The sequence below is a fragment of the Myxocyprinus asiaticus genome, chromosome 26 (assembly GCF_019703515.2).
Source record: "Myxocyprinus asiaticus isolate MX2 ecotype Aquarium Trade chromosome 26, UBuf_Myxa_2, whole genome shotgun sequence".
In the NCBI taxonomy this organism is placed as follows: domain Eukaryota; kingdom Metazoa; phylum Chordata; class Actinopteri; order Cypriniformes; family Catostomidae; genus Myxocyprinus; species Myxocyprinus asiaticus.
The window spans coordinates 33760982-33783528 of NC_059369.1; the positions used below are offsets into that span (position 1 = coordinate 33760982).

The window sequence follows — 22547 nt, forward strand, 5'->3', positions numbered from 1 at the left end:
CGTCACCCGCATTACCTCAGTTGCGCCGTTTGCGCGCTCTCTCCTAAACGCACGCAAGGAGATATAGAAGCCGCACATTTCAAGGACAGTAAAGATAGATAAAATGAAATTTGAGGAGCTATTGTAAAAATGGTTTTCTTATGTTTTATCTATCAGAATGACGGACATAATTTGGAATTATCTGTCAGTGTTTAAAAAGTGGAGGTGGAAATTAAACCTTTTAAATAAGATAGACATTAACCCAGCAACTTTTCTGGGACCACTCGACCCATTATAAAAATAATGTAGAAATGTTTACTAAATACATTTATACATAGGGCTTGCATGAGTAGTCATGCTTCTAAGAACTTCATGAAATTAGGTGAGCACATGCAACATATGATTCTAAACAAGCATGCTGATGGCAATCGGACCATAGGGGCGCTATGAGCTTTAAAAAGCTTTAAAAACCATTTATTTCCATAGTAAATTGCCTGTATTGGCACTTCATGGTCTATTCCATCTATGATCTAGGTGGTTACATGCTTTCTAAATAAAACATAATACCTTTTTATGCATGTGCTTAAAGGCCTTAAACCAATTGAATCCCGTTAATTGCTGCTCGCAACTATATTTATTCTTATTATTATTCTGCCCTAAAACTGATCGTGCAGATCAAACCGTAAGTCGTAGAGAGCTGAAAATTTGGTGAAGGAAGGTAGTCCCCCAGAGTACTACAGCATATCAAAGTTTCGGCCCGATCGGCCTAAAGTTGGCGCTATAGTGATCATGTTTACATTTTGGACCATAACTCCTAAACCGTTTGCCCCTCAAGTGTCTTACATCATTGGATTCCTTGGCTCAAGACAAATAAAATATTTATCTTCGATTTCATTTATGTCATGAAAATGTTTGCGCTAATTTGCATAATTCAAAAAACCTACATTTTCAAACTCCTCCTAGGCTGTATGTCTGATTCACACAAAAATTGGGGTGTGTCTACTATGAACCCTTGTGACAAAAATGTGTCAAAGAAATTTTGATTCGTCAAAGCAATGCAAAGATACAAGCCAACAAATTGGTCAGGCATCATCCATTTTGTACGTATTGACCAGTATCTACCAAACAAAAAGGCCAAATGTTATGAAACTTAAGACACATAGACAACAGGATATTCTGAGGATGCTTGCAAAGTCGAGAAACATTTTGCCTATAGAGGGCGCTACAACAAAAACGCTCGTAACTCCACAACCATATGATCAATAAAGTTGAAAATTGGTATGCATCTTGTAGGGTCCAAAGGCTAACATATCCTACAATATCAGTCGGACAAATAAAAAAACATGGTAAAATTTCAGCAGCTAATATCATCAAATATGAATGGCCGACCATTACGAAACTTGAGGTATTTGTAGACAGTGTCAGAATGAGTCCGTGTACCAAGTTGTATGAAAATCGGCCGCAAGGTGGCGCTATAACAAGGACATTTACGTTTTCACCAATAACTCCGCAACCGAGTTGAATAATCTCCAAATTATTTTTTCCTCTAATTTCTTGGCCAAGACCTACAAAATTTATTTCTTCATTTTATTGCATTTTATAAAATGTTTCCACTATTCAAATTTTCTAAAAAAGCAACTTTTTTGAACTCCTCCTAGGCTGTATATCCGATTCTCAGAAAAATTGGTGTGTGTCTACTATGAACCCTTCTGACAAAAAGTTATCAAAGGAATTTTGATTCGTCAAAGCGTTGCAAAGATATAAGCCAACGAATTGGTTAGGCGTCTTCCATCTTGTACGTATTGACCAATATCTACCAAATGAAAAGGCCAAATATTACAAAACTTAATACACATATACAACAGCACATTTTAAGTCTGCATGCAAAATTATGAAAAAATTCGCCTATAGGGGGTGCTACAACTAAAAAATTCTCATAACTCCGCAACTGTATTATCAGTGAAGTTGAAAATTGGTATGCTTCTTGTAGGGGCCAAATGCTAACATATTTTACAATATGACTCATGAAAAAGACATGGCCACCAGCAGCCAATCAAACTTCTGCAAAATGGCTGTATAAATGGTGTGTAAATTATTGTATATTATCCAATGTTACCTGCTATTGTGAACTACATCTAGGACTCCCTAGGTCAATAATTATTAAAGAAAAGTTGAACTTTAGTTATTTATGTAGTTATTTAGAAGTTGCATTTATCGTGTGGGTTTGTGCAAGTGTATCCAAAAGCCTATAATTTCTAAAATAAATATTCAAATTTCTAAAACCTTTTTGGAAATTGGGCTTTATAACAGTTAGAAATTTGCATTATTATTTTACAGTAGTGAATCAGGTTCCTATTACTTTCCTTAGGGAAAAAATAATTAAGAGGCTATTGGATGACTGTGTACTCATGAAGGCTTTAATAACAACAGGGTCTTTTTTTCGCATACAGAAGTAGCATTTCTTTTTTATTTGCTAGTCTGCTCTTGAGCTTGTTTTTGAGTTGACCATAATTTCTTTCTTTCTTTCTTTCTAAATAAATAAATAAATAAATAAATAAAAGTATTTATACATCATGGTAACATTTGTTGGCCTGCCTTTATTTTACTGCAATACAGTAAAAAAAATAATTAAATTAAAACATAATAATAATAATCTAATGCAAATCACCATTGAGAATAAAGGGCATAACAAAATCTCATGTGATATTGTTTTCATAAAGCAATGTCGGAAGTGATGTCAAGTTATTTTTATTCGAATAGCACTTTTCACAACACACATCATGTCAAAGCAGCTTTAAAGGAAAACATTTAACAGAAAAAAAAGCTGCAATATCTATAAGGTCTTAAGAGTCATCATTGTGCAAAAAAAAATAAAATAAAAATAAACTTAATTTTCTTCATGCAAAATATAATTTCATATTTTATTTTTTATTACGGGTTGAAGTGTTACCTGGACGTGCTTTCATCCATTGGTCAATAAGACATTGTTAACAGTTTTTTGTACACACTTTCTTTGGCAGGTGAAGCTGCTTGGAGTGCATTTCATTTCCTCTGAAGCTTTCTTAGCAAATGCATATGTTCTAGCTGTGTTGCTCTTCCTGGCCCTGCTGCTACAGAGAACTTTTCTACAGGCGTCTTACTATGTCGCCATAGAGACTGGAATAAAGATCAGAGGGGCCATACAGGTACAATTCCTTTATTGATCAATCAATGAACTATTCTATTTTTGTTTTCACTGTTCTGTGCAGTGTGTTAAAGCTTGAGATAAAGTTCCAGTATGTTTCAATAATAATGTCTTGGCATCAAGTCTATAAAGTACCTATCAAAAATTACTGGCTTCTGGCTACTACTAACCAGCAAAGTTTTTTTTAATTTTTATTTATTTATTTGTTTGTTAATGGTTCGTCCTCCAGACTAAAATTTACAAAAAGATCATGCGTCTGTGCACCTCTAACATGTCTATGGGTGACATGACCACTGCCCAGATCTGCAGTCTGGTGGCCCGGGACACCAACCACCTCATGTGGTTCTTCTTTCTCTGTCCCAACCTGTGGGCCATGCCGGTTCAGGTTATGTATATGTTTCATATTATTGATAGATTCATAGATTTCTTGTATGTCATACAAGAAAATGATGATAAATAAATAATTGATTAATTTAAATGTTTCTGATATGTTATTTTCATATGTAGATTGTCATTGGAGTTATTCTCCTGTACTACCTATTGGGAATGAGCGCTCTGATTGGTGCAGCCGTCATCATTGTTTTGGCCCCTCTGCAGTATTTCGTGGCCACTCGACTCTCACGTGCTCAGAAGAGTACTTTGGTAAGCTCTTATTTTTAGCATGGTTTTACTGTGCCTTGCACTTAAAGCCATTTTGTCATACTGTGATACTGTCACTACATGATATACTGTATACTGTAGCTTAAAAAAGCTATAAAATCCATAAACAGCATGTGTCTCCCAAGTGTCAAATCTAAAAGATTTTCAATCGATTGAGAAAGCTGTCAGCCTTTAAATAGCTTTTTAGAAGCTTTGCTTCTAGGTCATCTTTGCTTATTATGAGATATACTGAATGTATCATATAACAATATTTTTATTATAATATCAGTCTGTCAGAGTTGCATAAGATTTCCAGCATGACTGAGGTAAAGTGATTGTGCTCAGTGATGAGATCATACTGTTCAGTAGTTTGCAAGTTAATGTAATCCTGTTTAGAGGATTGTGTGATTGATTGGATTAAATTACCATACTCCTCCCGAACCTTGTTCGTAAAACTCCATGATGTGTGTTACAGGAATGCACCAGCGAGAGACTGAAGAAAACCAATGAGCTGCTGAGGGGAATAAAGCTCCTGAAGCTGTATGCATGGGAACATATTTTCAGATCCAGTGTGGAGGACACTCGCAGAAAAGAGCTGACCAACCTCCGAACATTTGCACTCTACACATCCCTCTCCAGTGAGTCTCTAATTCAGAGCATAGATGCACTAATAAAAAAATATATAAAAAAGGAATAACTGACCCCCCCCCCCCCCCCCCATATTTTTTCACCCTCATATTGTTCCAGACTCATATGACTTTCCTTTTGATTAAATTAGACTGATGAGATGTTATGCAGAATGACAGCCTGAGTCTCCATTCACTTTCACTGTATGGAAAAAAGACAGTGAAAGTGAATGGAGACTGAGGCTAACATTCTGCCTAACATCTCCTATTGTGTTCCAAAGAAGAAAGAAAGTTATATAGGTATGGAACAACATAAGGATGAATAAATGATGACAGACTTTTTCTTTTTTGGGTCAATTATCCCTTTAAGATCTGCAAAGCATATCTGCAAGATTAGGGTAAATTCAGGTAAATTCGGACACTTTTTTGCATCTCAATTTCAAAATGTGCCCCAGTTTAATTTAATTCATCCTAATTTAATATAATTGATAATCAGAACATTATAACTTTTAAAATAGTTTACTTTTCCATTACATAGAACTTTAAAATAGAATCATGTTTCTTGATCTGAAAGTTTGAGGCATGATCTGTTGGAGTTTATTAACTGTTCTTTCCTGTTTTGTTTTCTGTAGTCTTCATGAATGCTGCCATCCCAATTGCTGCTGTTCTCACAGTGAGTTTTTGACTGTGGTGTTTTACATAAAGAGGTAGTTCACCTAAAAAATGAAAATTCATTTACTCATTTACTCAGCCTCATGTAGCTCAAAACCGGTATGACTTTCTTTCTTCCACTGAATACAAATGTTAGGCACATGTTAGGCAGAATGTTAGCTTCAGTCATCATTCACTTCCATTGCATCTTTTTTCAGAACAATTAAAGTGAATGGTGACTGTGGCTAACATTGTGCCTAATCACCTCCTGTGTTCAATGAAAGTTGAACAAAATGGAACTTCAATGGAAGTTGAACAAATTAAGTCATATGAGTTTGGAGCAGCATGAAGGTAGATAAATGATCACTGAATTTAATTTTTGGGTGAACTATTCCTATAAAACCCAGATATGTACTCTCTCTCATTTAATTCTCTATATTTTGCAATGCAAAGATCAGCCCTTTTAAAAATTGTGATGATTTCTAAATGCAAAATCACACTGAGATTTAAAAGTGATCTGAAAAAACATTATTTGATGGCTTATTTTGTGTAATACCTTCATAATTTAAATGTGAGAGTTATATTTGTGTAAATCAGGTTTAAGGCAATTCAAGTGTTCTCTGCTCAACAGATATTTGTGGTTCATGTGCACATGCACAGTGCTACAGACTTTGATCTGTCTCCCGCTGTGGCCTTTGGCTCTCTCTCACTCTTCCACATCCTGGTCACACCCCTCTTCCTGCTCTCCAGTGTCTTACACTCCACTGTCAAAGCTCTTGTAAGGTGATTGACAGCCCACTTTCTCAATATGTAGCATTATGATGTATTTGCTGTTCATCTATATAAATAACCAAATTAAGCTTTCAGTCTTTTCAGCCTCATTGTTTCATTTTATTTATTTATCCCAGCTCTACAGTGAATTTAATGTCATAAAGCCTTACTGACATGATACACATAGTATTTCCTCCTTTTAACCTTTTCTCAGTGTGCAGAAACTGAGTGAATTCCTAAGCAGTGCAGAGATTGAAATTTATAAGGAGCCTATAGTCCAAACCCCAGAAAACAACCATGCCAACATTAAGTCTGTCGTAAGTACAGTACCTCACAATTTAAATTAGGGTTAATAATTTTTGGTGCTTTTATTTAAAAAACACAGTAAGATTAAGTCTTTAGTAAGATCGTGGGAGCAAATTCTTGCAGCCTTGTTTCAATATCCAGTGGAAAGTCTTCACAGACTTTTCTGGGATATTAATACCAATGGTTTTGAAATGTAATGCTCAACAAGCACATATATATGTTTGGCCATGTCATATATTGGTTTTCATTACATTTATGTTTACTAAACAACCTATTATAAGTGAATCATTCTTCCCAGGAATAAATGAACAGGTTTTTGGTCACTTTCCCCTCAGTATGCGTTGCAGCTTCAGGCCAAGCTGGTGAATCGTAAAAGCAAATCCAAACAGGACGTTAACAGGAACTTTCAACAGCAAGACCGGGGACTGATGGAATCAGCTTCCCAGGAGGAGGAAGTCTGCATTAAGGTACGATTCATATAAGAATTTCATTGCGTGCAATGTTAACATCAATAGATTTTATGTTAGATACCAATAAATATCAATCCAAGTTATTTACACTAAAAAAACAAAAACTTATAGTAATGATGTTAAAATGAACAGTTAAACAGTTACTGTAACAGTGGTTATAATCAATCAGAAAAAACTAGCAAAAGAGTTAAAGGAATGGTTCAGCCAAAAATTAAAATTCTGTCATCATGTCATTCCAAACCCATATGACTTTCTTTCTTGTGTGAAACACAAGAGATGTATAAATGAAGATACCTCTGCATCTTTGCAATATAATGGCAGTTAATAGTTACTCACATTAAAGCTTAAAACGGCCAAAAGTTTCATAAAATTTGTCCATGCAACTCGTGCGTCATATTCTAAGTCTTCTGAAGGTATACGATAAGTTTAGGTAAGGAAGAACCCACAATTTAATTTTTTTTTTTTTCCAGCAAAAACGTGAATGCGTATTCACACAAGACCTTAACTAATTTTAGCGCAACATCTCATTTTGTGTTCTGCACAAGAACAAAAATAGTAATATGGGTTTAGAACAACATAAGAGTGAGTAAATTATGACATATTTTTGAAAGAATAACAGAACAATCCATTTATTTAAATTATTAATTCTATAATAAAATAAAATAAAAAACAAGACTTAACAAGCACTTTGTGTTCTGTTTTATGTGAGTAGATTGTAAATGGCTACTTCACATGGATACAGGGGTGCCCAACTCTAACCAATATCGACATAAAGGTTCCCTTCGGTGAGGTTCTGATATGTTTGGATATGTTCATGTCTTTTGTTGCTGTACTGATATACGTTCATTGGCATTGCAAAGAGTCACTTTTTTATCTGCTTCTTTGTTTGTGCTGTGTATCAGGTCAGCTGACAATGATCGTAGGGCAGGTAGGAAGTGGGAAATCCTCTTTATTGCTGGCGGCACTGGGAGAGATGCAAAAGATTTCTGGAAACATAACATGGAACAGGTGAAATACAGAGAGCAACCAAAATGGATGTTTTATTAAAATCAACAGTATATTGTTTTTTCTCCTGTTAGTTTGATTGTTATAAAATATCATGTTTATTCTGCTGCCTTTTCCCACAGATTACCCAACAGTGATTCAGAAGAAAACGTGAGGTATACAATTATGTTGTTGTTAATAATTAACAGATATAGTTCACCCAAAAATTAAAATTCTGTCTTAATTTACTTACACTTATGTCACTCCAAACTCATATGCCTTTCTTTCTTATGCAGAACACAACTGTTTAAATTAATATCAAAGTCTGTCAATTCATTACAAAGGCAGTGAACAGTTACTTACTTTGAAGCTTAAAAAAGGACCTAAATGTATCATAAAATTTGTCCATATAATCTGCATCATATTCCAAGTTTTCTGAAGCCATAGGATAGGTTTTGGTGAGAAACAACCAGGAGTTAGTCATTTTTTCAATGAAAATCTTGTCTGTTGCGTATTCATGAGTTTGAGAAAAGCTCGTTCACAGTGACGCGATTGTTCACGCAAGAACTTGCATTGTTTTTAGTGCTAAAGTCATGCAAGTTTGGAACAACATGATTGTGAGTAAATTGTGACAGAATTTTATTTTTGGGGTGAACTAATCCTTTTAACTGAATGATAGTACAGTACAACGTTTCAAAATTCTTCAAGTTCATTTCCCACAAAATTATTTATTTAATAATATTATTAAACATTATTTTTATATATTATATTTTATTTAGAATATTATTTTTTATATACAAAATTATTTTTAGACAACTTTTCAGTAAAGATCTATGTCTTTTTTGACTTACAGAGGACATTATTTGAGTGGAAGACAGTCACCCACGTAATTATTAAATTTTAATTTGACTTTAATTTGGTTTTATACTTTACAAGGCACCAAGAACCTCAAGCTGTACTTTTGTTTTTCAGTAGGAGAGGTTCAGTAGCCTATGCTTCTCAGAGGCCTTGGCTCTTAAACGCCACAGTTGAGGAGAACATTCTGTTTGACATGGCCCCCAATGTGAAGAGGTATCATTCGCCGACTCTTTCACCAAAGCTACTGCTAGACTTAAAATTGAGTATAACCCTGTAATTCCCTAATGTAACTGATGTCCTGAATTCCTTCTTGTTTAGTCATGTAAGAGATGTGTGTGGATGAAAAAGGACCCTCGTACTTGGGTTCCCTCATACCACTCTGCACAAACACAATACCTCCTGCCGCTTGTTTCATTTTCAGTCCAGGGGCAATAGCATGACCATAAGATGCAGCTTTAGTGTCTTGTAACAGCTGTTGCCTAGTCGGCACATTTCTCCTCTGTTCCCTATGGGTCTGTGACGAAGAGGAGGGCTAATCAACCGAGGAGAGGGATAAGTGCAGCGGGATGCGGCAGTTCGGCAGAGAGAGAGCCAAACGCAGCTGCCATATGTGCGTTTGTGTTGTGTGTCTTTATATTTTAGTCTTAATGACACGGCTTATAGCCAACTCAAAACAAAGGGACAATTGGGTAGCTGCTTCTTGCTCATCCTTGATGCTCTCTTCCCCCGTTCTGACGCCCTGGTGTGCCTTTTCAGGCCTCCCTCCGCCATCACTATAATCAGAGACAGATGTTAGAGTAATCATAACCCAGGTGATGGTACTTACCGCTCTCCCTCTCCCGCAGACCGACACATGATCACGACACCCATGCCACAGGGTCTTTCAGCAACTGGAAAGATGTCATTTTAATCTGACAATTAACAAAAAGTATCAACACATCAGACCATGTTACAGTACGTCGTTTGAAGTCATGCAATAGCTTTGTGTGAGAAACACACTGAAATCACCATTATGTCTAATATTTTCTAAATTATAGAAAATGAGAGAGCTGTTGCTGTATAATAATTAAAAATGAAAAATATTAGCTAACACATGATATTGGTGTTCCATATGTCTCCTCAGGTATAAAGAAGTGATTGAGGTCTGCCAGTTACAGCCAGATATTGATACACTGCCACAAGGTGATCAAACAGTGATTGGAGAAAGGGTATGTATGAGATGTCAATAGTGTCTGTTATGTATGCATAGGTGTCTATTTGTTTATTACAGCATAAACTAAGCCAAACACAGTTAATTATGTTTCTGTGATATGTCTGTCTGAAATAATACTAAGGGTTGTTGACACCAAAAATATTCCACTGCATCTGTTTGGTCTGACTGGCCCCTTATTCATATGATGTATTTCTCTCCTCCAGGGGATTATTCTTTCTGGAGGCCAGCGTCAGCGAATCAGCATTGCTCGAGCCCTTTATCAGCAGACCAATGTGGTCTTCCTGGTTAGTCCAGCCAGTTGTAGACTCTGAATCCCAGCACAATCCCCAACACATTTTCAAAAGCATGTTTGTTGGTTCAGCTAAATAAAAACAAGTCAACACCCTGTAATTTTTTACTTTAAGGATGACCCGTTTTCAGCCCTTGACATTCACCTCAGTGATCACCTCATGCATGAAGGAATTATCAAGTTCCTTCGACAGGAAAAGAGGACTGTTGTCTTGGTTACTCACAAACTGCAGTACTTACCTCATGCAGACTGGGTAAGAAGGTTTCTAGAAATTTGCTGCATTTTTCATGGCATTTATTTATAAGTTTATACTTAAATACTTAATAAATAATTGTATTATATTATAGCAAATTAGTCACTATGGATAAAGGGTCTGCTAAACAGAATAAATGTATATGTCACACTTATACCATATTTTTGCATCACCCAGTTATTTAGTGTTGTATTACATTGTGAGTATTGTGGTATGGAATGGTCTGGCTAATTGTTTTCCAGCTTTTTGTCCAAATGTTTTTGTTATTATTATGGTCCCATAGATTATAGCCATGCGAGATGGGACGGTGCAGACACAAGGGACATTAAAGGACATCCAGTGTGCTGAACCTGAGCTGTTTGAACAGTGGAGAACCCTAATGAACAGACAAGACATGGTAAAAAAAAAAAAAAAAAGTCTACTCCTTTGATATGATGTTCTACTTAAGTCTACTAAATGAATGCTCTTGTATTTATTTATTTGCATCTTTTTTGAGGGGTACATTTGACTAATGGATTATTTCTTAAATAATGTTTCAGGAAAACAATAAAGAATTGAAGAGAAAGAGTTTCAGGAGGGCCATGTACTCTAGAGATACTCTAGCCACAGAGGACGAGGATGAAGGTAAAATATCTCATTAAGTTCAAACAAACATAGAGCTATGCTTCTTTTACTGTCATTAGTAACACTATTTATAAGACCAGATGCAATCTGGTTGATGAAGCAAATCTTGCTGGTTTAGCCAGTTACAACGATTGGTGGGGACATCAGTATCCAAAACGCAAGATACTCAAAAGAAGATGGATGATAAATCTTTTCTTTTTTTTTTTTCATATGGATTGGTATTATTTATTGACTATTAATGTATTTCTTCGAATTTAAATTGATTGCCGGTTATTTGCCTTACAACAGTTTCAGTCATGTCATGTGTAGATCATATTTAGTGTGTTTAGCGTGTGTATAATTACTTGGATGTTTCAATAAGACTAAAAGAACCAATTCAGTATTGATTGGTTTGACTTAACTCTGTATTTTACACTTGAAATAAGGTGGTAGCATATTTAAATCTAAAACAGAAACAGTAGCCATATAGATTTACGCTTTTACCGGACTAATTTCCTAATAATTTCCAAAAGGTTATAATCCTGTTACAACAGCAGTAGTTGAGATATTTCACCTATAATGCTAAATCTGTCGCTATATCATCTGTTAAACTGCAGTTTGCATTTGTCTTCAGTGCTGTAATGACATTTCTAATGTCCTTGTCTTCATATCTCTGGTGTGTTTTCCTGTGTGGACTTATGGGATATACCCAGCTGCCGATGTTACTGTTAGTGAAGCGAAAGGTCTGGAATAATGGCATGACTCCTTTGAGCACCGTCTGTTAAATTTGAATAGTATGCTGCCTGGGGATGTTAAAAATTCTTGTAGTTACCAGTAAAGCTTTTACAATGCAAAGAGAGCTCCTCTAAATCATAGAGTTACGTAATACATTACACCAATACAATATACAAAACATTTACTACGCTCCTGTGAACCATAATTATCAAATTAGGTATTCAGCATATAGGTGGTTAGGAATTCATAGTGCTTTATATGCTTGTGAAATCCGAGGTTACGCTACTGTTATCGCATTAGTGATAATTAATTAACATCCCAAATGTAGACGCATCCTGTATTATTTTCAGACTTGTGATAATATGCTGTATTGTACTGCACAATCCTATTTAGGTCTTAGAGGCATGAAATGCATGAACCGTGTCGAAAAAAAAAATCCTTATCCTTATTTTCTCTGCCTTCTTCCAGTCACCTACCTGATTTCCTGTGATGCCATGCATGAGTGCATTAAAACTGATATACCACTGCATTTATTCTGCATGTTTGTTTACTAAACTGATCATTCAAACAGACTTTAGAGAAATGAAATCTGTTTGATGGAAATGATCGGTATTTATCACATATCTCTATATTTTAAAATATCTTCTGATCATTTTAAACAACAATTAAAAAAATATGAATAACCTTTATAGGTGAAGTGTGTAATTTCTGCACCACAAGCAGAACATCATGGTTACTTTCGCACCTCCATTCCCTGATGGAGGGAACGAGACGTTGTGTCGATGTAGTGACACTAGGGGTCACTCTTGGGAGCCCCAAACACCTCTGCTTTTTTGAAAAAAGGCCAATGAGAATTGGCGAGTGGAATTTTCATGCTACACCTTTGTATAATATTTTCAGTTTTTTTGGCAATTTCAAGCATTGTATAGCCTTCATTCCTCAAAACAACGTTTGACTGAGTTTCAAGAGAAAGCTGTTTTTCTTTTGCCATTTTTGACCTAATATTGACCTTAAGACATGCCAGTCTGTTGCATACTGTGGGAACTCAAAATCAAAGACAATGTTAAGCTTCATTTAACAAAGCAGATAGTTCCCTATATGTCACTCACTCGACATTGTGTCGATGTAGTGACACTAGGGGTCACTCTTGGGAGCCCCAAACACCTCTGCTTTTTTGAAAAAAGGCCAATGAGAATTGGCGAGTGGAATTTGCATGCCACTCCCCCGGACATACGGGTATAAAAGGAGCTGGTATGCAGCCACTCATTCAGGTTTTGTGCTGAGGAGCCGAGACCAGGTCCCGGCCATTTCAGTGGGTAGTTCAGCGTTGTGGCAAGAGGGACACGATGTCTTATTCCCTCCATCAGGGAACGGAGGTTACGAATGTAACCATGATGTTCCCTATCTGTCACTCACTTGATGTTGTGTCGATGTAGTGACACTAGGGGTCCCTATACAAAACGCCACAACAATCTGAACTGTGTGACGTGAACTGGCGGTGTGTGACGGGCAGATCGCTGTGTGCATCGTAGCCAGCGCACCAGGCCGTCATGTAACCTCCCCCAACACTCTTATGAGTGTTGAACGGTCCATCAGGAACAAGTTGACTGCCCAACTATAGGGACAGGCTAGCTCAGCCGAGGCCTCTTTCCCTCTCTTTTCTCCCCAAAAAGAGTGGAATTTGTTAACTGACAGGGAGCCATAAGTGTCTGCATCGGGGGTGTCCCTCCCAAGGGGAAGACACCACGGAGACCACACCCCACCCAACAAGAGGGGGATGGGGGTAGTTTGAGTGGAATACATCACATGGTTTTACAGAGTCTTGTCGGAAGTATGTCATGTGGAGAGGTCCTATGGTAGGTCCTACCCGAAGGGGGAGGAGTTTCTACAGAGCATGTCGACCAGGGCAGAGGGGCCTCTGCCCAAGGAAGACGCAGTTTGCCGACAAGGAAACGATTTTGCGGAAGATATCACATGGGGTCTCCTTTGGGGAACCAGCACATGTGGAGCACCTACCTCAGTACAGGGGCTCATTAGTGCATGTACTGGGCCGGTCAGCAAGTTTCTCTGTAAATTCAACTGCCAGAGGGCTAAGGAGTAAAGTCATCCAGGGATCACAGTCTGTGAACATGACTGGGAGTCAAGAGCACACGTCTTCACCTCAAGGGAGGGGAAAGGCGCTATGCGCAAGCGGTACACCCGGCCAGCTGTCCCTGCTCGTGCCTGCCAATACACGGGACAAGACCGGCTCAACCTGGAGATTGTAGAACCTCGCAAAGGTGTTGGGTGTTGCCCAGCCCGCTGCTCTGCAGATCTCCACCAAAGAGGCGCCACTGGCCAGGGCCCAGGAGGCCGCCACAATCCTGGTAGAGTGGGCTCGTAACCTCGCAGGGGGTGGCATGTTCTGAGCCTGATATGCCATCGTGATGGCGTCAATGACCCAGTGGGCAATCCTCTGTTTGGAGACAGCGCTTCCTTTCTGCTGTCCACCAAAGCAGACAAAGAGCTGCTCTGAGCTTCTACGGCTCTGCGTTCAATCCAAATAGATGCGTAAAGCTCGCACCGGACACAGCAATGCCAAGGCTGGGTCTGCCTCCTCCTGGAGCAGCGCTTGCAGGTTCACCACCTGATCCCTAAAAGGGGTAATGCGGAACCCTGGGCACATAGCCCGGTCGGGGTCTCAGTATCACGTGAGAGTAACCCGGACCGAACTCCAGGCACGATTCGCTGACAGAGAACGCCTGCAGGTCCCCTACCCTTTTGACGGAAGTGAGCGCAGTCAGGAGGGCAGTCTTCAAAGAGAGTGCCGTAAGCTCAGCTGACTCCAGGGGCTAAAAGGGAGCTCCCTGTAGACCCCAAAGGACTACAGAGAGGTCCCACGTGGGGACAAGGCGCGGTCTGGAGGGATTCAATCTCCTAGTGCCTCTCAGAAACCTGATGATCAAGTCGTGCTTCCCTAAGTACTTACCATCTACTGCATCGTGATGAGCCAAAATAGTGGCTACATACACCTTCAAGTTGGAGGGGGACAGCTGCCCTCCAGCAGGAAGGAAAGCACTGATCTGACTGCGCATCTCTGGGGGTCTTCACATTGGGAAGAACACCACATTGCGAACAGATGCCACTTCAAGGCATACAGGCACCTCATAGAGGGAACCCTAGCCTGTGTCTACCACCGCAGGCAAGTTGTGACATGCAATGGGAGCGTAGACCACCTTGACGGTTGATGTACGCTACCGTCGCTGTGTTGTCCGTCCAGACCAGGAGGATGCCCTTGGCGATGAGCAGACAGGGTGCAGGGTCTTAAGCCACGCCGGGGCAGGATATGTTGTAAGGCCTCTGTCTGCTTCTTCATCACCGAGGACTGCTGGGCAAAGTCCTCAACGGCATCGCCAAACAGCCAACCTGGGAAATGGGGGCATCAAGGAACCGTGCCTTGTCCGCCTCTCCCATCTCAACCAAGTTGAGCCAAAGGTGGTGCTCCTGGACCACCAGGGTGGACATAGCCTGCCCGAGAGACCACGCCGTGACCTTCGTCGCCCGGAGAGCAAGGTCGGTCGCCAAGTGCAGTTCCTGCATCAATCTCGGGTCAGAACTACCCTCGTGCAGTTCTTTTAGCGCCTTGGCTTGGTGTACTTGCAGGAGACCCAAGGCGTGCAGGGCAGAGGCGGCTTGTCCAGTGGCACCGCAGGCCACAGTCGTCAGGGACAATATAAACCTACAGGCCCTGGACGACAGCTTCGGGCGCCCCGCCAGGTGGCAGCGCTTTGCGGACACAAGTGAGTGCCTTATCCACCTGGGGGATCACCGAATACCCCCTGGCAGCTCCACCATCGAGGGTAGTGAGCAGGAGAGCTGAAAGACCGGGACCGGGCAGTAAAAGGTGCCTCCCACGATCTTGACAGCACCTCATGCACTTCCGGGAAGGACGGGGGTGGGGTGTGGCTGTGGGCAGCGCCCCGAGCCAAGGAACCAGTCGTCGAGCTGCGAGGGTTCAGGGGAGAGTGGAGGGTTCCACTCTAGCCTGACACTCGCGGCCACCCAGGAAAGCATGTCCGTCATTTCCGTGTCGGCATGAGACTGGACGACCATTCCCGAAGGAGGAAGCCCAGCCGAAGCCTCTGCGTCAGACTGGATGAGCCCGCTCTCCAATGCTGCGCTCGATAACTCACTGTCTTCCTGAGCTCCGAACGAGAAGTTGAACTTGCGCTGAGACGAGCCGGTGGTCTCGTGCGTGAGCCTGATCGGGGCAAGCGAGCGTGCTGGGGAATGGGAGGTCCGTGGGGGGACACCCGGCGGAGGTGGTCCCATTGATGTCCTCAAATCTCCCCCAGTGCTGACCGACGCGGCCTCAAACCTGTGGGTAGAAGGACCGGTGCGGGGAGCCGCTGGGGTGGCTTGCTTTCTTACGAACGCAAGCCGCGACCGCAACATTGCCATGGTCATGTTCTCGCAATGAGGACATGACTCCTCCACGAACAATGTCTCCACGTGGGCAGTGCCCAGACACGTAAGACAGCGATCGTGGCCATCAGAAGTGGAGAGATAATGACCGCAACCAGGAATAACACATAAACGGAAAGCCATCTTTAAAAAGACGTTCTGTGTGTGCCGCTCTTTTTGTGAATGAAAATATACTCTCTTATTTTCGCTCTGCCGAAGCGCCCAGGAGTGTTCTCTGCACTCCACGGGTGCAGAGGGGGAGAAGCCGCTGAAATGCACCGTAAATCCAGCAGTTTTGAGGTGTGTCTTTGGAGGGAATTGAATTCAGTGCACTGAATACAACCGCTCGGCTCAGAAGAGAAAATCTGAATGAGTGGTTGCATACCAGCTCCTTTTATACCCGTATGTCCGGGGGAGTGGCATGCAAATTCCACTCGCCAATTCTCATTGGCCTTTTAAAAAAAATGCAGAGGTGTTTGGGGCTCCCAAGAGTGAACCCTAGTGTCACTACATCGACACAACGTCAAGTGAGTGACAGATAGGGAACCATACACTTTTTTGCTGCAAATCAAAGTTGTTATTAACCTCTGTGCTTGTTGGTTTGGCTCATGGCTTAGAACTCTTTCTTGAAGGATTGCTTAAAATCCCTATCAAGTCAAGTCAACCTTTATATAGAGAGCACATTTTACAACAGAAGTTGACCCAAAGTGCTTTACAGATCAAACAAACAAAATGACAGAGTGATATAAAAACAGATTGATTTAAAGTTAAATATAAAACATAATAAAATAAATAAAAACATTTAAATACAACATATATTTATCCATTTCAAACAAAAATATGTTTTTAAAGAAGATTTAAAAATGGCTAATGATGAAGCTGACCTCACATGGAAAGGGAGACTATTCCACAGATTAGGACCTATCACAGAAAAGGCACGGTCACCCTTAGATCTATAGCGGCAATGAGGAACCCTCAAAAGTTGATCAGAAGACCTGAGCACTCTGGTGGGGTAGTAAGGGTGTAGGAGGTCACTAATATGGAAAGCATGACTGGGAAAAATACTTCCAGAACAAAGATGGCTAAAAAAAAGAGTGTTTGCTTTATTGAAAGCCCATCAGCAAAGACTACAGAAAACTTCTGCGGCTGCATGCGCCAGCCGAGCAACTGCCATTGAAATTAATGGTGTTATTAACAGATATATCTCCTTGGCTCAAGCAAACAAAGTGCAGTTTTGTTTGGTGCTGCTAGAGGCACAGAAATTGCACACACCACCTATAAATAATTTAATATTTGGTTTATTCCAGCTGATCTGATTGTGTCAGATCAGCTTAACCTTGTCTAGGATTTGATTAGATGGTGTTAAATGTATTGTGTTTATTGCAGACAGCTCTACCACTACAGATGAAGAGAGCCTCAGGGCGGAGCTGCGTTACAGGACCACCATTCCCTGGAGCTTGTTTGCAACATATCTGAGAGCTGCGGGCCTGTTACTGATTCCTCTACTCATTCTCTCTCAGCTCTCTAAACACTCCCTCATGGTTGCCATAGATTTCTGGCTCGCTCATTGGACATCACACGTCATAACAGCACAGATAGAAAGTGCTGAGAGGAACTGCACTATAATAAAGGTGAGAGACAGGAAGAGAAAGTCTTTGTCTTAACTCAGCTTAGTATGCAGAGTCAACAATAAGTAAGCCATTTGTAGGTTGATTTGTAGAATGGCTCTGTGGCACTTTGAAAACATTGCTCTGCTTGAACAGTCAATGTCTCACTCGACCAATGGTGTGAGTTTAGGGTGGGGCTATCTGTTTGATCAGACGAGAGGAGTGTTCTGAAAGCAGTAATTATTTTTGCAATTCTGTTTGGTACAACTAGTGGCACAGAAATCACACACTGCAGCTTTAGTTTAAAAGCTCTTGGACTCTGAATTACATTTCACAGTGAATTTACAACACATTACATTCTCCAGTTTTCTTAAATTAGCCAGAACCCTGTGTCTATCCTGTTGGACTTGAATTGAAGTCATTATCGCGCAGTCCAAAAATACACCTTTACATGTCCTCACACTTGTACACACACAGCCGCACACACATTTCAACATCACCAGGCTCTTCAGCCTCAAGGGTTTGCACACAGCTGTTTCTGTCTCAGTGAAAGTCCCAATGGACCTTGTGTCCAATACAAACACTGTTCTTAAAGGATTAGTTCACCCAAAAAGGAAAATTCTCTCATCATTTACTCACCCTCATGACATCCTAGGTGTGTTTGACTTTCTTCAACAGAACACATTTGAAGAAGAATAGAAGAATATCTTAGCTCAGTTGGTCCTTAAATTGCAAGTGGATGGTGATGACTTTTGAAGCTCCAAAAATCATAGACATTCAGCATAAACGTCATCCATATGACTCCAGCGGTTAAATTAATGTCTTCAAAAGCGACACGATCGCTTTTGTTGCTAAAACGATCAATATGTGAGTACTTTTTTACTATAAAGAATCACTTCCGGTCAGCAGCGGTACGTGCGTGTGACGTAATCACGTTGGCACATTCACACGAGAACTAACACACGTGCAACAGACTCGGAAGAGCAGCACTGTTTACAGCTGAGTAGGAGGAATACACTACAGAAGCTTGGTTGGTTTTGTTTTAGACCTATATTTGTATCTGATTGTTTACTTACAATGGTGCATTTGTGTTCTTATTCTGGATGACTCAACTGAGAGAAGAACATTAGATTATGTCTGTAAAATGCCAATGCTAATTCGTCACACGAGAGACCACGTGAACTCTGCGCTCTCGTGAATGTGTATACTGCTGCTGACCGAAAGCGATGGTTAATAGTTAAAAAGTACTTAAATATTGAACTTTTTCTCACCAAAAGTGATTGTTTCGCTTTAGAAGACATTAATTTAACCACTGGAGTCGTATCGATGACGTTTATGCTGACTGTCTGTGATTTTTGGTGCTTCAAATGCCTGATCACCATTCACTTGCATTTTAAGGACCTACTTAGCTAAAGTATTTTTCTATTTTTCTTCAAATGTATTCCACTGAAGATAGAAAGTCATACATACCTGGGATGGCATGAGGGTGAATAAATGATGAGAGAATTTAAATTTTTGGGTGAACTATCGCTTTAAGTCAAAGCTGGATTATTATTATTTTTCTTTGGCAGAAGTGTCTTCGTATTTTGATAGAATGATATACTTAAAAAAAAAAAAAAAAGAAAACATACTGTAACTTGCACTCAACTCAAAACTTCCTCCCCAGTCAAAAAAGAGCATGTAACTAAAAAGGGCATGAAACTAAACTGGAAAAAACTTATTCTGAACATCCACATATTACTGACATAAAACAGATGTATACATTGACATATGACTGCCCTCATTTGATATAAATATAAAGCAATATACAGTATAACGTGATATACTGATATCACTTGAAATATAAAGTGACTGATATAAATTGAGCTATATAAACTGATTAATATAAAATGATTGATTTCAACGACCACTAGTCTTTGTTCAGAAACTTGGCCTGCCAAGTCATCATGAGGTAAAAACACAAGCTGTGGTAGTGTTGTGAAATTAAAATTCCAAATTTGAATATTCGTCGAACAGCCCCTGGGTTCATAATCTGAGCCACTTCGCCACTGAGTTCAGCCAAATAGCACTACTATCTGGGAATATTACTACCATACATACAACTGTAATGAATGAGAAACAGTGTGATATTGCAGATATTAGCCGTTATTATTAAGCTTGATTCTGGTGTAGTACCACTTACACCATGTTAACATAGAACTGTCTATTGAAGCTGTAAATAAAAAAAGTATGACATTTTGATGGAGATACAACACATTAGACTTAGCTTTATTGTTATTCTCTCTCTCTTTGTTAGGACTGTGAGTTCAGTCACTCATCATACCTGCAGGTATTCTGTGTATTGTGTGGTTTGGGTATTGTGCTGTGTCTGGTCACTTCTCTGGCAGTGGAGTGGACAGGCTTAAGGGTGGCCAAAGAACTTCACTGCAGCCTTCTCCGCATCATTGTCCTTGCACCCATGAGGTCTGTCTGTGTGTAAAACATTTTACCAGTTGATGTTGATCATATAGATTTAAAAGTTCAATTTATAATCTTTTAATAATTGCTTGTCCCCCCCCCAAGGCTGTTTGAGACGACTCCACTGGGGAACATTCTAAACAGATTCTCAACCGATACGAACACAATTGACCAGGTAGATAAACAAGACAGCATACTATTCTGAATATAAAAAATATATTGCATTTAACATTAAATACGCTCTATTTGCTTATCAAATTCAGAATGGCTATATTGTAAGTGTGTTATGATGTATTGCCCTGTGATTCCAGCATATTCCAGTCACCATGGAGTGCTTGTGTCGCTCCACTCTGTTGTGCGTGTCTGCTGTGGGTGTCATCTCTTATGTCACACCCGTCTTTCTCATCGCTCTGCTCCCATTGGCTATCACCTGTTACTTTATTCAGAAGTATTTCAGGGTAGCATCCAGGTTAGTATCTTACACTGCAATTAAAATAGGATGCCACCTTCTTCATCTTGACCATAGTAGAATATTTGTTAGAATTCTGTAAAGGGAGCTTTGTTACATATTGTAATAATAACTTGAATGTAATAATGTAAAACTTTTCCATCTCTCATGTTGTTAGTATAACATAACGTAACATAGTATGACATAACATATCATAATGTAACATAGCGTAACATTATGCAACCTAACAATATGCAAAGTTACATAGTATAACATAACACAGCATAACATAACATATTGTATCGCAACCACAAAGCAACATAACGTAACAACATAGTATAACATAAGATATAACTAGGGCTGTGAATCACTAAAAAAAAATGTAACTAATTAAATCACACAGTTTTCTGTGATTAATCACAATTAAATTGTGGTGCATGATACATTACAACAAACATTAAAAAATCATCATAAATATATTTATTTTATACTTTGTCTCAAAGAACTTGTCAGAAATTGGTTAATCATTGTTTATTTTAATTATTTAAATATGAACATGTTAAAATAGGCAGATTCATTTCATATCAAACTTTATTGGCAAGAGAAACTTAAGTGCATATTGCCAATGCATTATTAGACACTATACTGTACAGTCAGATATAAAATATACTGAATGCTGAATTTTACTTTGCTGAAGTTTAAAATCTCAAAAGTATTATTTTCTCTGACTGCCGTTCAGTCTCTACAAGTATATCAGGCTGCAGCTTGCTAAACAGCCAGGTTCTTCTCAGTCTCTAAAACATTATCTCTCCCGTATTTCTCGTAGGCTTGCTTTTTCACTTGCGAGTGAAGTCTCCATTCTCCGTACAGTAAATCTACTCCCTTGTTTATTATACCCAGGAGTTGAGCTGGACATACTGTAAATGTGCGCAGCTCCACAAAATCAGTTTATGTGCTAGGATGTGCAGTTGAGTCGAGCGTGTACCTTCTGAACATTTATGCAAATGTTTGCCACAGAAAGTGTAAAAATATTAGTGAAGTTTCGCCCATTGTACAAAGATGCCTGGGTTTGTTCCTGGCAAGCAGCAGATGCCCTAACCGGAGCCTGTAAGGCTGAGTAGCCTGCCAGGAACAACTAGGGACACCTTTCTCCTATCGCATGAAGTTTAGGAAGTGAAAAAAAGGACACAGCATTAATTGCGTAATATTTTTTTTAAATAACAAAAATTTACGTGTTAAATTTCTCAGCCCTAATCATAACAACAACGTAATGTAACAACGTAAAGTAATAACATAACGTAATATAAAGCAACATAACATATCATAACGTAATGTAACGTAACAACATAACAACATAACATCTTGTATTATAGTGCAACATAACATAGTGTAACGTAAAATAGCACAACGTAACACATCATAACGTAATGTAACGTCACATAACAGTATAGCAATGTACTGTAGTATAATGTAACAGTGTAGCGTAACATAACAACAACGTAACAATGTAACATAACGTAATGAAACATAACGTAATACTGTGTAACATAACATGGTATAACGTAACAGTAAAACATAATGTTACTAAGTAACATAGTACAACATAACATAGTATAGCATAACATAGTATAACAATTTTATAACATACAAAATCATTTAATATATCATAGTGGCATAACATATCATAACATAACTGTAACAATGTTCACAGTTAGGGAAAAAGAGGAAGTGGGAAGCGAATCCATCTCAAATGGTATGTTTTAATTCTTTGAAACTCAATAATTATGCTTTTCAGCGATCATGCTCAGAAACTACGCTTTTCAGCTGACATAAATTCGCACAGTCTTTCTCCAGCTCGTGTCTCATAACTCTCTCCTGTGACTGGCATCTGGCTCACTCTTAAAGCCTGTCTCCACTCTCACTGCAATGAAAAACAGCTGTTAGAGACAATCATTACCAGGTGATGATCCTTAACGTTCTTATCTCCTGATCTCGCTCTCCATTGACAAACCGGCACTTAACCATGCCCCC

General features: G+C 39.3%; 1 protein-coding gene across 1 annotated transcript in view; it reads left to right on the forward strand.

Annotated features, from left to right (window-relative positions):
* LOC127417192 (ATP-binding cassette sub-family C member 8-like) overlaps positions 1-22547 on the forward strand; it is a gene marked incomplete at its 5' end in the record, with an annotated part of 37773 nt that overhangs the window by 7018 nt on the left and 8208 nt on the right. The window contains 22 exons of the mRNA XM_051657027.1: positions 3000-3164; positions 3393-3548; positions 3671-3805; positions 4278-4440; positions 5061-5101; positions 5711-5862; positions 6065-6167; positions 6492-6623; positions 7339-7411; positions 7529-7634; positions 7754-7786; positions 8464-8496; positions 8583-8681; positions 9592-9676; positions 9885-9965; positions 10086-10223; positions 10507-10620; positions 10763-10847; positions 17391-17635; positions 19908-20074; positions 20174-20243; positions 20380-20537. Of these exons, the coding sequence (XP_051512987.1) occupies positions 3000-3164; positions 3393-3548; positions 3671-3805; positions 4278-4440; positions 5061-5101; positions 5711-5862; positions 6065-6167; positions 6492-6623; positions 7339-7411; positions 7529-7634; positions 7754-7786; positions 8464-8496; positions 8583-8681; positions 9592-9676; positions 9885-9965; positions 10086-10223; positions 10507-10620; positions 10763-10847; positions 17391-17635; positions 19908-20074; positions 20174-20243; positions 20380-20537 (2534 nt within the window). The remainder of the gene's footprint in view (positions 1-2999; positions 3165-3392; positions 3549-3670; positions 3806-4277; positions 4441-5060; positions 5102-5710; positions 5863-6064; positions 6168-6491; positions 6624-7338; positions 7412-7528; positions 7635-7753; positions 7787-8463; positions 8497-8582; positions 8682-9591; positions 9677-9884; positions 9966-10085; positions 10224-10506; positions 10621-10762; positions 10848-17390; positions 17636-19907; positions 20075-20173; positions 20244-20379; positions 20538-22547) is intronic.